The 15930-nt window shown below is 44.7% G+C and overlaps 1 protein-coding gene and 1 pseudogene across 1 annotated transcript; one reads left to right on the top strand and one right to left on the bottom strand.

Moving 5' to 3' along the window:
• Positions 1-6842: 6842 nt before the first annotated feature.
• Positions 6843-8137, bottom strand: LOC136528303 (tuliposide A-converting enzyme b3, amyloplastic-like). The gene has a single exon (XM_066521248.1). It carries the CDS (start codon positions 8046-8048, stop codon positions 7071-7073), a length of 978 nt encoding a protein of 325 aa, XP_066377345.1. The 5' UTR covers positions 8049-8137; the 3' UTR covers positions 6843-7070.
• A 1818-nt stretch (positions 8138-9955) lies between these two features.
• On the top strand, positions 9956-14900 carry LOC136529196 (pentatricopeptide repeat-containing protein At3g61520, mitochondrial-like; annotated as a pseudogene).
• The last annotated feature ends 1030 nt before the right edge of the window (positions 14901-15930 follow it).

Raw genomic sequence — 15930 nt, 5'->3', positions numbered from 1 at the left:
TTGTGGCAGAGAATGACACAACGATCCGGCTTCAGATCGAAAGATCGAACCCTACAATCTTAGCACCACAGCTCCTCTGGTTATCAACCGAGTCTCGAACCAGGTTGACCTCGCCAAGAAGGCTAATCCCTGCCTGCGCAACGAAGAACACAAGCAAGAACAAGAAAGAACACAACCAAATTACAGATGAATGATTAATCTCTCAAAGTTGGGGGTCTCACAAACCGATGAACGGCGAAACTGTTCTTGACAGAATAATCTAAGTAAAACCCAAACCCTAATGGAGGGGCGGCGGCTGTTTATGAAGACTTTAGGGTCGTGCAAGACCCCTGGACGCGTCCCTAATGGGCCCAAACACGATACACGGTCCAACGGACCAAAAGACGGTGTCGCAGCACCCTGGCAGATTCTAGACGCTGACTTCTTTCGACGATTCCTATTGATTCCGAATAGCTTTTGACGTGAGACCACTTGGATTGGCTTCCTTATCAAATTAGCTTTCTATCCATATGTGGATCATCGAAAACGGAGTCCGGATGCGTCGTAGGTGACCAGTTTAAGGCAGACTGGTCCTGGAGGCCAAGGCAGACTCGAAATCGTGTTGGACCAGGCCTCCGGTTCCTGTTGGACGTCCTTGCTGGTCATCTTCACCTCCACCACGTCCTCTAAGTCCTTCATGACCATCTCCAATGTTCCTAAGCAAGATAATATCATTAGGTAGTAGTCTATTCTCATAAGTATAAAAAGGATCGCTTAAGAACGAGTCCACCTCTAAATTGAGTTGACGCATTCGAGCCCGGGTCATTGGACCTTGCATGACGGTTGGAGGATCAGCGGGTACATCCGAAGGAGTGATGTCCTCATCATCCTCCCCCTCTTGAAATGGAGTCGTCCTCGACTCAAGCTTATCTTCTTCTCCCAAATAAGGTTTCAAATCTGCAATGTTAAAGGTGGGACTAACCCCGAACTCGGATGGCAACTCAAGTTTGTAGGCATTATCATTTATTTTCTCAATTATCTTAAGAACGAGCCCACCTCTAAATTGAGTTGACGCATTCGAGCCCGGGTCATTGGACCTTGCATGACGGTTGGAGGATCAGCGGGTACATCCGAAGGAGTGATGTCCTCATCATCCTCCCCCTCTTGAAATGGAGTCGTCCTCGACTCAAGCTTATCTTCTTCTCCCAAATAAGGTTTCAAATCTGCAATGTTAAAGGTGGGACTAACCCCGAACTCGGATGGCAACTCAAGTTTGTAGACATTATCATTTATTTTCTCAATTATCTTATAAGGACCAGTTGCTCTTGGCATTAATTTAGACTTACGCAGCTTAGGAAATCTATCTTTTCTCAAATGTAACCAAATCAAATCACCCGGTTCAAGTTTAATCTCTTTTTTACCTTTACTACCAGCAATTCTATACTTTTCATTCATGCTTTCAATATTTATTTTAGTTGTTTCGTGCAACTTACGAATAAAATCAACACGCTCTCTAGCATCACTATGTATTCTCTCAGTGGTAGGTAAATAAACGTGCATCACGTAAAGCATTAAAAACAGCACGTAAGTGATCCATATGTTCATCAAAAGACTTGCTATAAATCAATATATCATCAAAGTAAACTACCACAAAATGACCAATAAAAGCTCTTAAAACCTCATTCATTAAGCGCATGAAAGTGCTAGGTGCATTTGTCAAACCAAAAGGCATAACTAACCACTCATACAACCCGAATTTAGTTTTAAACGTAGTTTTCCATTCATCTCCAAGTTTCATTCTAATCTGATGGTAGCCACTTCGCAAGTCAATCTTAGTAAAAATTATAGAACCACACAACTCATCAAGCATGTCGTCTAGCCAAGGAATAGGATGACGATACCGAATAGTAATATTATTGATGGCTCTACAATCAACACACATACGCCAAGTTCCATCTTTCTTAGGAACCAAAAGTACAGGAACGGCACAAGGACTAAGACTTTCATGTACATACCCGCGGTCCAAAAGGTTTTGGATATGCCGCTGAATTTCTTAGTCTCCTCAGGATTGGTTCGATAGGCAGCACGGTTGGGCTAGGTTGCTCCCGAAATCAAATCAATTTGATGCTCTATTCCTCTCATAGGTGGCAGCCCCAGGGGTATCTCAGCTGGAAAAATGTCTTCATACTCCTGCAAAAGGTTAGTGACAGCAGGAGGCACCGAGCTAACAATATCATCAAGCGAAAACATAGCTCGTTTACATAGCAAATATCATCATCAGAAATTTCAGCAAAGTCACATTTTGTTGCAAGCATAACACCACCCTTCAATTTAATCCCCTCAGCCTTAGAAATAGATGTAGACTTATCCTTTTTAGGTGGGAAAATAGAATTAGCAACTTGCTGATTTTCAGATAGGACATTATTCAAACTAGCAGCGTGTTCTCTATCAGCTTGTACAATTTAAGTAGGGGTCAAAGGTACCAAAGTAATTTTCTTTCCTTTTTGCACAAAAGTGTATTTATTACTTCTACCATTGTGTGTAGCATCATTATCATGTTCCCAAGGATGACCTAATAAGAGTGAACAAGCTTGCATAGGTACCACATCACAATCAACAGAATCAGCATAAGAACCAATAGAAAATGATACTCTGCAAGTTTGTATTACCTTTGCTTTACCTGAATCATTTAGCCACTGAATATGGTATGGACGTGGGTGTGGGCATGTGGTCAAGCCAAGCTTCTTGACCAAATCAGAACTCACCAAATTGTTGCAGCTACCTCCATCAATAATGACACGTGCGCGACGGTCGCTGATGACAAAGAAAATCTAGAACAAGTTATGGCGTTGTAGCTTCTCAGGTTGCTGGACTTGTGAGCTGAGCACCCGCTGTACAATGATGCTCCTATAGGCCGCCGTGGCCTCGTCACCAAGGACTTCGCCATCCTCCTCATCTGCAACTTGGTCTTCTTCATCCTCAATGTCAGAGGTGCTGATATAACCATCTTCTATAGCAATATATGCCCGCTGACTTGGGCAGTCCTTCTGCACATAGCCAATGCCATGGCAGCGATGGCACTGAATGCCCGAAGTGCGTCCCATCGATGCAACGGATGAGGAACTCTTGGTAGGCACCTGCAAAGAATTTTTACCTAAATCTGAAGGTCGTGTGGGAGGTGCCTTAGGTGTAGCGGAAACTCCAGAGGCTGTTGGTCGCTTGCTCACTGGTAGAGGCGCCTGAAAAGTGGTTGGCTTGGTCAGCCCCGAAGATGGTGCCGAGCGTGGCGTGTATGTGGTGGTGCTGACCTTGCTCTTGCTCTGCTGTTCACGCCCCTGCAATTCCTTTTATGCAAGCATAGCAAACTGAAACAACTGGTTGACAGTGTTAAATTCTTTATAATCAACAATGTCCTGAATCTCATGCCTCAAACCCGAATAAAAATGATAAATGGCATCTTCGTTTCCCTCTACAACACTACAGCGCATCAATCCCTTTTGGAGCTCACCATAGTAATCCTATACAGATTTATCTCTTTGTTCTAAACGCATCAATTTCTTACGCAAGTCTCTATGATAAGAAGGAGGAACAAAGCGATCACGCATAGCTACCTTAAGTTCTTCCCATATACCAGGTAAAGCATCCTGTGTAGCTAACCTATTCCACCAAATAATGGCAAAATCCTTAAACTCACTAGTAGCTTGTCAAACTCTATGATGCTCAGGCACAAGGTGGGCACTAAACTTTTGTTCTACCGTCATCTCCTAATCAAGATATCCCTCAGCATCATAATGACCCAAAAAAGATGGTATTGTGAACTTAATCTTAGCATAAGGATCATCGGGTACACGGTGATTATTACCTTGATGGTGGTGGACACCACCCATACTTGTGTTGCGGCGAAGACGTTGTCGTAATCTTGCTTGTCAGAAGGCTGCTCGATCTATGTTTCCAGCGGCATCATGCACCGTGTCTTCTGACAAGAGACCATTGGTGTTGCTGCTAGAGATGTCATTGTTGTTGACCGCCACCAAGGTTTCCAACTCAGTAACCTTGTTGGTTAGCGTGGAAATTTGTTTGTCCAATCTCTCCATGTTGTTGCCAATATTGAGTTCAATGAGTGCGTTAGTGACGGCCTTCCTAACGGCCTCATTCATCCTTTTTTGAGCATCCTCTACAATAGTTTGTAGTTGCTCTTGGCTGACACACTCGTTGAAACCCATAGGATTGTTATCTCCAGTCTGATCACCTCCTGCCATTGTAAACACAAAAACAGGAACAAACGGTGAAAGTTATCCCTACCAAATGACTACGTGGTTGTAGTGATGTCACTTTTCACAGCAAGTGGAAGCGTCTTACCAAGCTCTTACAAAGTTCTTACCAACGCAAGCAGTGGGCAGTACAACCGGCGGCTTATTCGTGATACCTGTGAGGCAGTGGTACCGAGATTGCAAAGTCCTTTTTCTATACTGATCTGAAGAATTTGTGGAGCTTGGAAGGCAAACAAAGAGTAATATGTATATCTGGCACACAAGTCAGTAACAGAAAGTAATGCTGAATTATAGTCCAAAGTACTTGTTCTTGTTGCTGGTCTAAAATGCTCCAAGTATCAGGTGTGTAACAAACAAGCAAGTATGGTGGATAGCAAGGAGACAGGTGTGTGAAAAACAAGTATGGTGGATGGAAACAGCAACACAAACAAGGAACCAGACAGCACACGCTAACATAGCTCACTTTGGTCTTCTCTATATGCTCCTCTAGATATTGTTCATCTTTTGCCCCTCTCTTTTTTCTATTTTTTGGGGCTGTCGTTGTTTTTTGGGGAAATTTTGACTTTTTTATTTTATTTTTTTGATATTTTTTCTTTACTTAGGAGCACAAAAGAAGTAACCACAGAAAATATGAGCTCAAACAAGTGTAAGGCGTGGCCTGTGGAATTTTCAGAAAACTTGCTCAAAATCGACAAAAACCTTATGATCACGAAAAGAGGATCTTGTGACCACTTTTTAACCAATTTAAATTTTTTGAACCCTGGCGACGCCAGGGATGGACGGATCCGAAATTTTTTTCTGATCGATTTTGATATATGGAACGTCGAAATCGGAGTTCGTATGCGAAAACTAGACCAGTTTTAAGAATTGGCTCCGAATTAGAGGATAAAACGGGAACAATGTGGGCAAAACTGGTCACAACAGTAAAGATTTGATGGAAACAATAGGGGGAAAACACACGAACTGGACTCTAACACGACCTAACCAGCAACAAGACCTTGACTAGGACACAAACTCAACACGACGGACTCTGAAACTGAAATATACAAAGGCTATGGCACGGAAGGTTCTAGGACAGGAAAAAACGAGTATGACACTGGACTATGGGACGAATGCGAAACACTCAAACTAGGGAATAAATGTGAACCTGACAGTATACCTTAGCTCTAATTACCACTTAATGGGAACGGGGATCCCGATCTTCCGTCAGGTGGTGGTAACTATCGTTGTGGCGGAGAATGACACACCGATCCGGTTTCAGATCGAAAGATCGAACCCTGCAATCTTAGCACCACAGCTCCTCTGGTTATCAACCGAGTCTCGGACCAGGTTGACCTCGCCAAGAAGGCTAATCCCTGCCTGCGCAACGAAGAACACAAGCAAGAACAAGAAAGAACACAACCAAATTACAGATGAATGATTAATCTCTCAAAGTTATGGTCTCACAAACCGATGAATGGCGAAACTGTTCTTGACAGAATAATCTAAGCAAAACCCAAACCCTAATGGAGGGGTGACGGCTGTTTATGAAGACTCTAGGGTCGTGCAAGACCCCTGGACGCGCCCCTAATGGGCCCAAACACGGTACACGGTCCAACGGACCAAAAGACGGTGTCGCAGCACCCTGGCAGATTCTAGACGCTGACTTGTTTCGACGATTCCCGTTGATTCCGAAGAGCTTTTGACGTGAGACCACTTGGATTGGCTTCCTTATTAAATTAGCTTTCCATCCATATGTGGATCGTCGAAAACGAAATCCGGATGCGTCCTGGGTGACCAGTTTAAGGCAGACTGGTCCTGGAGGCCAAGGCAGACTCGAAATCGTGTTGGACCGGGCCTCCGGTTCCTGTTGGATGTCCTTGCTGGTCATCTTCGCCTCCACAACGTCCTCTAAGTCCTTCATGACCCTCTCCAATGTTCCTAAGCAAGATAACATCATTAGGTAGTAGTCTATTCTCATAAGTATAAAAAAGGATCGCTTAAGAACGAGCTCACCTCTAAATTGAGTTGACGCATTCGAGTCCGGGTCATTGGACCTTGCATGACGGTTGGAGGATCAGCGGGTACATCCGAAGGAGTGATGTTCTCATCAGGGAGCCCCTTTCGCAACTACGCTGCAAGGAGCCCATAGCGCGAACTGGAAAGGAGGCGTGACCGTGGTCTGAAAATAAGCTATATTATCAAAGACAGACCTCTTCTTCATAAATCGATTTTGAGAGATGTACAATTTTTTTGGTGTCTCCGTAAATAAAACGACCACTTCCGTAAATTGATTTTGAGAGATGGGCAACTTTGGGGTTTTTTTAAGTCTGCCTCCGAAAATCATAAGGTATTTTAGAAGGCATATAAATTTGTGACCGTCTCGATTAATAAAACTAGCATGTCATTCAAAATCTTATTAGTAGTGTGACCAAATAACAACAACGAAGAGAGTATTAGAGACGACCATCCAAGAGGTGGGAGTGAGAAGGATCAACTTCCATTCTAAATTATAATATATTTTAGCTTTTCTAATATGTAATTATGCACTTTGATATACACTATTTTTATATACATATAGTACTAAAAAGAATGAAAAAACAGAATGAAGTATTAGGTAACGTATATATAGATATGGACATAGATTTATAGATGAAAAAAAACAAAAGAACTAAAGCGATAGCACAAACTGATCAGTGCAAGGCTTAGATCCGAGCTCAATCATTATTTCCTCTTTTGATTTTTTTTTCTCTCGAGGACCGAGCTCAATTGTTCGATTCAGCAATGAGCTGCATCATCTTTTGTTCCATTCGTCTCAGTCACATCCACACATGACGAATTTCATTTCCCAGCAAAGAACGCAGCCAGTCGATCCATGAGCGCCACGGCCTCATCGCAGACGGGCTTGAAGAGGAAGAAGACGTGGTCCTGGCCCTCGGACTCGAACCACTCCACCGTGCCGCCCCACCCGCTTGCCTTGATGGCCTCGTAGTATGCCCTGTCCCTCGGCAGCAGGGAGTCCAGCTCCGCCGCGCACACGAGCACCCTCTCGCACGGCAGGTCCCGCAGGCTCGGCGCCGCGGCGGCCAGGGGATTGACCCGCGGGTCGTCCACGCCGTCCGTCGCCTCGAGGCACACGACCGCCCACAGCTTCTCCATCGTCGCCATAGACGCCGGCGCCTCGCCGTCGACGGGCTCCCTGCCCCCGAACCCGGCGTGCAGGAGGACCGCGCCCTCGATCCGCGCTCGCGCCTCCGACGACGACGCGGCGACCGCCATCATAGAGACGTTGTGGACAATGTTCCCGCCGGCGCTGTCGCCGGCCAGGAAGATGCGGCGCAGGTCGCCGTGGCGTGACAGCCAAGGGTCCGGGTCCCCGGCGCTGCCAGCAGAGGCCGCCCACTCGAGCGCGCGGAAGGAGTCCTCGTAGCCTGCCGGCAGCGGGTGCTCTGGCGCGAGGCGGTAGTTCACGGAGACGATGAGCAGGCCGGCCTTCGCGGCCAGGGCGGTGAGGAAGCGCTGGTAGACCGGGGACGCTGCCGACTGGGTGACGAAGCCGCCGCCGTGGAAGTAGACTAGCACCGGGAGCTTCTTGTTGTTGTCGTTGGGCGGTGACCCGGTACCGGTTGCCATGTCCGGGAGGTAGAGGCGGACGTAGAGGCCGGCGTCGCTGTCTATAACGACGTCTTTGGAGGTGACGCCGGTGGCCGGATCAAAGCCGGCCGGCACGGTCTCGGTGCCCATCAAGCGGTCGATGCGCCGGTCGCTGTAGATGCGGAAGAACCGAGTGTCGAGGATGATGTCGGAGCTCGGATCCATGGCGAAAGGGTGCAGCGGGTGCGGTGGGGAGTAGTAACAACAAGGCAGATAGCTGGAGATCGGATGGCACAAAGCTCCGAAGTCTTAGCGACCCCGAGCCAACCAAAGCCAGTTGCAGTCGATATTAAAAGGGTCTGTGGAGATGTCCATGTCCATCGCCGCGGAAGCGCAGAAATTGCCGTGTGGAAATTGCTGACAAGGAAATTTCCGCGAGGAAGGCAAGAGGCTGACGGACACAATGGCAATTGGCAAATGTATACTACCGTGCCGTAGCAGGTAAGCACTTTCAACCCATTGGGCCCGTGCAGACCTAATACTGTGCAGACATCGATGGACCTCTTTTATAATGTTTCAGCCTACTTCGACTCTTGTACTCTGATAGAGGAAAAGCCCATAATTCCATCCCTTCGTTGGCCCGTGAGGTATTCTGCCACGGAAGGATGAAGAAAAAAAAAGAGGAAAGAGGTTCCCTTTATATCTTCCTATAAACTAATACGTCCGTCCCATAGTAATTGCACTTCTAGAGTTTAATTTTTTTTCAAAATAAGTGCACGCCTACATATAAGATAACATAACTCTATTTGGTAAAGTGATGAGTTTTTCAAGTGACTAAAAAAGTTGAGAGCGTATTTGTTAGCTTTCTTTCTAAAATCTCGCTTCTAAAAATAGAAGGTAATTTATATAAGAAATCCCAAAACATATTTCTAAATCACCTCAACTATTTTTATACTTTCTTTCTCTTCTATATATTTGTATCAGCAACTCTGGCCTACTTATTATTTTTCCCACGTCCTTCTACCTTAGATTGGCCCAATGATATGCACGCATATTTATCCGTGCAACGGGTCGATTTTTTCAAGTGCTAAAAGATTGAGAAGTGGGGTTGGGAGTTGTTGGAGTTGTAAAATCATGGATTGAGATATTGTTTTGGAAACTCTTGAAGATACTCTAATAGCTATTAATTTTTAGCAGGAGGCTGTTTTGATCCATCGACTAATAGGTGGTTGGATAATGAGTTAAAGGTGTATATTAACTATTAGCACATATTAACAACTCTAAACCTGCTGGAACTAATAGTTAGCAACCCTTCAACTAATAATTAGCAGGTCTGTTTAGACCCACTTATTCTAATTTTAGCTACTAATTTTAGTGCTAATGAATTTAAACAGGCCCTTAAATACATTAGCACTAATTTTTAGTTAGCTAGCAATTAGCCTTTTGATCTAAACCCTAAGTAACACATGTGACGCCGGTGATAGTAAAGACTAAAGAGAAGAGAAATAGAAACCAAAGCATAAAGATCACAATAATTTTTTAGAGGTTCATATAAAATTGAGATATTTTATGATGGTATTTATGGAATTGTCTTTGTAAGAAGAGAGCAACGATTGGACATGGATTAGAGAGAGAGAAACGGAATGACACATCTGCCGGCTGATGGAGGGATATTTGTTGAACCATAAGTCCATAAGTCTATCGGATACATAAGCCAATAGGTGGATCCAAAATTGTTGGAGACATATAAAGTAGCACAGTTCAAACAAACATTATAAATTATAATGGCATCATTCCTATAGGATGACCAATAGTAGCAGCGGATTAAATTATATACTCCCATCGACTCTAAATATCTATGGCTTTGGTTGCTCGAGAAATAACTTTGATTAAATATGTATTAAAAAGTATTAATGTTTATGACATATAATTAGTATCATTGATATATATTTAAATATGGTTTTTTAATAAATTTATTTAGAGATACAAGTGTTACATGTATTTTCTATAAATCGAATCGTAAATCGTGACGACAAACATTTAGAGACATATGGAGAATATTTATAATGACGTAGATTTAATTTAATTAATAAACCATTTGTTATAAACAAAAGAAAAAAAGAGAGTAAACCCCCACCTTGCTCGCCGCGTCGCCGGTCGCAGCCGCCGAGGCGCCGAGCACAGTGCTGAGACCTTCTCTGGACCCCTCTCCAGTCTCCACGGCCGGCCGTATCGATGAGCTGCCTAGTCACTTCCTGAGCCGCTGCCGTACACCATGTCGTCGACCCGGCGGCTCGTGCCGCCAGCTGTCCACAAGCTCCGATCCCGCCGCCGCCTCTCCTCCACCTCCTCTCCCACCCCCAACACCCCAAATGCCGCCGCCATCCTCGCCAACCTCCTCCACGGGCACACCCCGTCCACCGCCACGCTGTCCCTCCTCCGCGCGTCGCCCGGCCTCGCCTCCGAGCTATACGCCCTCATCGCCGAGCCGGCCTACGCTTTCACGCCTGCCTCCCTCGCTACTCTCCACTCCCTCGCGGCCCGCCACCGCATCCCGCCTCCCTCCGCGTCGCTCCTTTCCAAGCTCCTCGCACGCTTCTCCTCCCCAGCCGACGCCGCAAGCTTCCTCCGCGACTCCCTCGCAGCGGGCGCGCCGGCGCCGGACGTTTCCACCTTCAACTCCCTCCTTTCCGCGCTCGGCCGCGCTGGCAACCTGCGCGGCATGACGGAGCTGTTCACCTCCATGCGAGAGGCCTCCGTCAAGCCCGATATCGTCACCTATGGATACTTCTCAACGGGCTCTGCAAGTCAGGCCGCGTCGGGGACGCGCTCAAGGTGCTCGACCGAATGTCCAGCCCAGGCTCGGACGTCTGTGCGGATATTGTCATCTTGAACACCGTGGTGGATGGGCTGTGCAAGATTGGGAGGCTGCCGGATGCCATTGTGTTCGTGGATGAGCGGATGAGGCACGTCCATGGGTGTGCGCCCAACACAGTTACATATAACTGCTTGGCTGATGCGTGTTGCCGAGTGGGGGATATTGGCATGGCTTGCCAAATTGTGGAGAGAATGGTGAAAGAGGGTGTGGCACCGAATGTTATCACGATGAACACAATTGTTGGTGGCTTATGCCGAGTTGGTAGGGTTGGTGCTGCACTGGATTTCTTCCGTGAGAAGAGGACAGCTTGGCCGGAGGCCAGGGGCAATGCTGTGACCTATAGCACTTTGGTTAGTGCTTTCCTCCATTGCAACAATGTGGGCATGGCCATGGAGTTGTTCCATGAGATGCAGGACCAAGGGCATCCACCAGATGCAGTCATGTATTTCACCATGATATCTGGATTGACACAAGCAGGGAGGTTGGTGGATGCTTGCACCATTGCGGCATCGATGAAGAAGGCAGGATTTAAGTTGGATGCAAAGGCATACAACATTCTGATTGGTGGATTTTGCCGGAAGAAAAGGTTGCATGAGGCCTATGAGTTGCTTGAGGAGATGAAAGGAGCTGGTCTTCAGCCAGATGTGTACACCTACAATACCCTGTTATCTTGTTTGTGCAAAGCAGGAGATTTCTCTGCTGTGGATGAATTATTGGGGAATATGATTGATGATGGCTGTCAGCCTACTGTGGTCACTTTCGGTACACTGGTACATGGATATTGCAAAGCTGGGAAAACAGATGAGGCATTAAGAGTTTTCAGGTCCATGGATGAGGCCAGGATTCAACCCAACACTGTAATATACAATACTCTAATTGACTTCCTCTGCAAGAGCAGAGAAGTTGATGCAGCTATCAAGTTGTTTGATGAAATGAGGGAAAACAATGTGCCTGCAAATGTGACAACCTACAATGCATTGTTGAAAGGTCTTCAAGATAAGAACATGCCAGAGACGGCTTTTGAACTTATGGACCGGATGAGAGAAGAGAGGTGCACTCCTGATTATGTGACTATGGATGTTCTCATGGAATGGCTGCCTGAAATTGGTGAAACAGAGAGATTAAAATGTTTCATGCAGCAAAGGGATCAAAAGGATAATCATGCCTTACGTGTTTGACCATGAAATGAATTCATATTAACTAAAGTTGCAATGTCTGTGTTTAATTCATAACTGGAAGATCAATTTGACTTGGCTTAGAGGCAAGAATTTGGAAACCATTTTCTAAATCCTAGCTAGCCCTATGAGATGGATTCCTTGGTCAGAATTGGCAGCAACTGTAGCCTGTATTGTAGAAGTGTTCGTTCAGTTTTAGGGGCCGTAAGGCATAATTGATTCAGAGCAGGTTATTTGGCACATATTGTGGCAAATCTAAGGCTATTCTATTGTTGCCAATCAGGTCTTTGCAAGTTAGGTACTATTTCATTTCCTTTGTCTGGTTTTGTAGATTTATAGTTGTTGTAGACTGTAGAAAAATGGATTTGCAATTCAGCCTATTAAGTATTAACTCAATCCCCTATTAGATGACAGTTAAACAGATACCAATGTACCAAGTCATTCTTGATACCACTCTATATCAAATGAAGTCCTTGTTCTTCAACAGATAATGTTGAATATTTTTTGTTAGAAAAGAAAATGTTAAGGGCACAGCCATATGTAGTCAATGTTTGGAACCCTCTGGCATGAACCTTGGTTAGAACAAAGGTCCTCTTGCAAAGCTATATTCCATTTTTTTAGTTTATATGCTTTGAAGTCTTTTGCACCCTAAAACTTCTTATATGAATGCAGTATGATTGAGTTTAATTTTTCAATTATAGAATCCCTCATATACAGCTCCCTTGACAATTGTAAAAATCTGTACTTAAAGGATGCATGGATGAATCTATTAGTAGAATGTAAATGCATATTTCATTTGAAGTTACTCAGAAAGGCATATTCACCATATCTGAAAGAATAAAGTGTGAATGTTATCTTACAGAAGAACTGATGTTTGAACAATCTTTCATATACAACTCTCTTAACTGATATTTGATTATGCAAGAAAGCTTTTGAAATGTGGATTTGAGTATTCTTAGCTTGAGATATGTACTGACTTATATATTTTGATTGTTAACTATGTCTAGCAATAGCATCATTGGGATTGCTTCTGGCATCTTCTCCATATGCCAAACCATTTGCTTTGTACGTATTGCTGATTTTGATTGTCAGTCAAAATATCCTGACAATGTTCTCTATTGCCATGAAAGATAAAAAGGGGCCTAACCATTGCTAGGTAGATCTAGGAATGTAATTGTCGATTTGGAGAAATGAGGTTCTTTTTAACCGCCTCATCGTCCTTGCTTGCCAATTTCTGTTGTCAGTTTGAGCAGCAAACTTCAGTGACCATATTGAAGAGAATGGCATAACGGAGGTACTTGTTGCTCCACAATTGCAGTCCTAGAGATGTGCTGCGCGCGCCTGCGCCTGTGCCCTATCACAGAAAGGTAAATTAGTAAATATGAATTCACCTTCTGCTTGTTAGTTTTGAGATTACATGGACAAATATAGAACAAGGATTAAACTTGTCATCACATAGTGCTGCATCTTTGAATTAGCCTATATTAGCAAACCTTATGTGCAGACTTCCAAGCAGAACTCAGAACTTCTGAGCAGTTACAATTTAAGCTCCAACTGGTGTTAGGCCTAATTCAAGAAATTCGAAAAAGTCACTTAAGAAACTGAAATAAGCAATTTTCTTCTCTTGTTTGCCTACTTTCCAATTGCTGCACATGTGAAGTACCGTAAGAAAATTCTCATGTGGACATCATAATTACACAAAAGAGTCTTAGCCTTGCAAATGTCAACAAACCGAATAGCCTTGCTGTTAGTTTGAGTGCACTTCTGACAACAAATCACACCTAAAAAGTGACAACTCATATGTCATACCTTCATGCAGTAGTACACAGCTCTCCCTATATATGTGAGTAAAATCTGTAATTATGTTCAAATGTTGCAAATCCCAGGATTAACATGTGAACTCATCTTCTACAGGACCTGCAAAAAGGAAAACTCTAGCACCACCAATAACAATTGAAAACTGGAGCAGAGATTGAATGCAGATTGAACCCATGGCAAGGCTGTAGGCGGTACACATTTTGTCAGTTGATGACAACCATGTATGTGGACTTGTTCCTGCCAGTTGTTTCTCCTGCTGGAAATTCTCGAGCTACACTTCTGCATAAGCATAAAGGTCAGACGAAACCCATGGTTCGGCAGGATTTCCGTGTCATGTCCCTTGCAACTTCTGTGATCTGCTGTTGTGGTCAGTGAAAGAAATCTCGTTTCACCGCCTCCTGCCTGGCTGCCTCCTGGCTCCTGTAGTGGTTATCGATATTGGTGGATGGTGCTGCCAGGCAGAGATGCCTTAGCTAAGAAAGACAAGACAAGGTAGGAGAGGACAACAAATTAAAGACAAAACGCCAAGTGCATTCATTACTCTCAGTTTCATAGACCTCGTCAACTGTAGTTCAGCTCATGAACATACCCTGAAGCACCGTGTCAAATGTGGTGACGGTGTATTCAACCGCTGGGTTTAGATTTTAAGAGGGTGACGAGGTTTTGCTTACTTTTGTGTGTTGCCTGTCGTGCAGGGAGGTGGCAAGTTGACAATCAAACCACCGTTTTGTTGGAACCAGAACTGAGTCCCGTCAGCTGTAATTTTTTCTGAAGCCAGAATCCCCAGATTTCTACGGTCTACCTGGGCATTTTCTCGGAACGATGTGCTTGGGACCAGTTTGGTATAGTTCTGATGAAAGGAACCCATACCGCATCACGGTCACGGGTGAAGGAGCAAGACGGAGAGCCGTACAAGTCACTGCCACATGAGGCCGGGATCGTAGAATTTCGCCCGCCGGCCTGCCTGCCTGCCTTGCTGCGACCAAGAGCTTCACGTCTCCGTCGCCGGGCCAAAGCCGTGCCGCACGGGACGACGAAATTCACGGCACAGCACGTAGGCAGTAGGACCGAGAGTTGTGCAAGTCGTCAGGATCTCCCCCGTCTCTTGTTGCTTGATTAGCCAAATCTCGTGGCAAAACGTTACATGATTTGCCAATACCATGTTCTACTCTTTTACTTGTATATATAAGCAGGGTGCCTGCCGGATGTGATCTAGCAGTTTCTGATAGTCAGATAGATACCGTGCAGCACTGAAACTCTGACAACTTTGCGATGATGGCAGATTAACAAGGCAAGTTTATTTGAAACAAGCCAGCCGCTGATCGAACCATGTTAAAGTGTTAACGACAAGACGAAGCTGGTAGCATCTTCTGGCCAACCTCTAGAGCGCTTTCTTGGAAATGGCGATACTGAAATTTGACTTGGATTGGAGAAACATCCCAAGGTGAAAAGTCAGACCAAGGACGAGCGTGCATGCTCGATCGCCATGCAATGCAATCAACGAGGCGAGAATTTCATGTAAAATAGGGAGCTATGCAAATTAAAGAGGTCAACACTGAAATAGGGAGGCAAAGAAAATTATACTTACTTAATGTAAAATAAATTCTTTTATTTATTTACTCTTTGTCTCGAAAGTCTTCACCTTATATACGATGATAAAAGCCATATGCATGTAAGTAAAAGGACGACCAAGCAACAAGATATATAAAAAAACTCGACCGGGGGTTAAGACTACCCCGCAGCATTACAAATAAGAAGAAGGACCTTCTTACCCGGCCGAGAAAACCCCCCGAACCTCCGCCCCCACCCTTACACGGTGGCTTTTCGTCGTTCAAGTGAGAATTGGGCCGGTGCCTCCCAGTGCTTTGGTTATAGGGACGGACGAGGGGGATTTTTTTTAACCTCAGCCTAAAATTCGCTCACACGGGAAGTCGAACTCAGGACATGAGGAGTGCCGCTGGGCCACCTAACCGATTGAGCTAGGCGCCCTTTGGCTCAACAAGATATATATAAACACGCCACTCAACTTGATCAAGGCACGTAATGTTTCAAAATCAAATAAAAAATAAATTAAATATACAGTGTACGGTGGAACAATAGAATAATAATATACAGTGTGCGGTAAAACCTAGGACGCTAATAATAAAGGAATAATATTTCTTGTTGTAATTGCTTATAAAAATAAAAATTTAACAAAAAATATTTGTTGCTTGGGTTCGAGCCTAGGTCTATGGGT

This window comes from Miscanthus floridulus, chromosome 19 (genome assembly GCF_019320115.1).
Source record: "Miscanthus floridulus cultivar M001 chromosome 19, ASM1932011v1, whole genome shotgun sequence".
In the NCBI taxonomy this organism is placed as follows: Eukaryota; Viridiplantae; Streptophyta; class Magnoliopsida; order Poales; family Poaceae; genus Miscanthus; species Miscanthus floridulus.
Note: the sequence above shows the minus strand (reverse complement) of the source record. Positions and strands in the feature narration are given on the sequence as shown.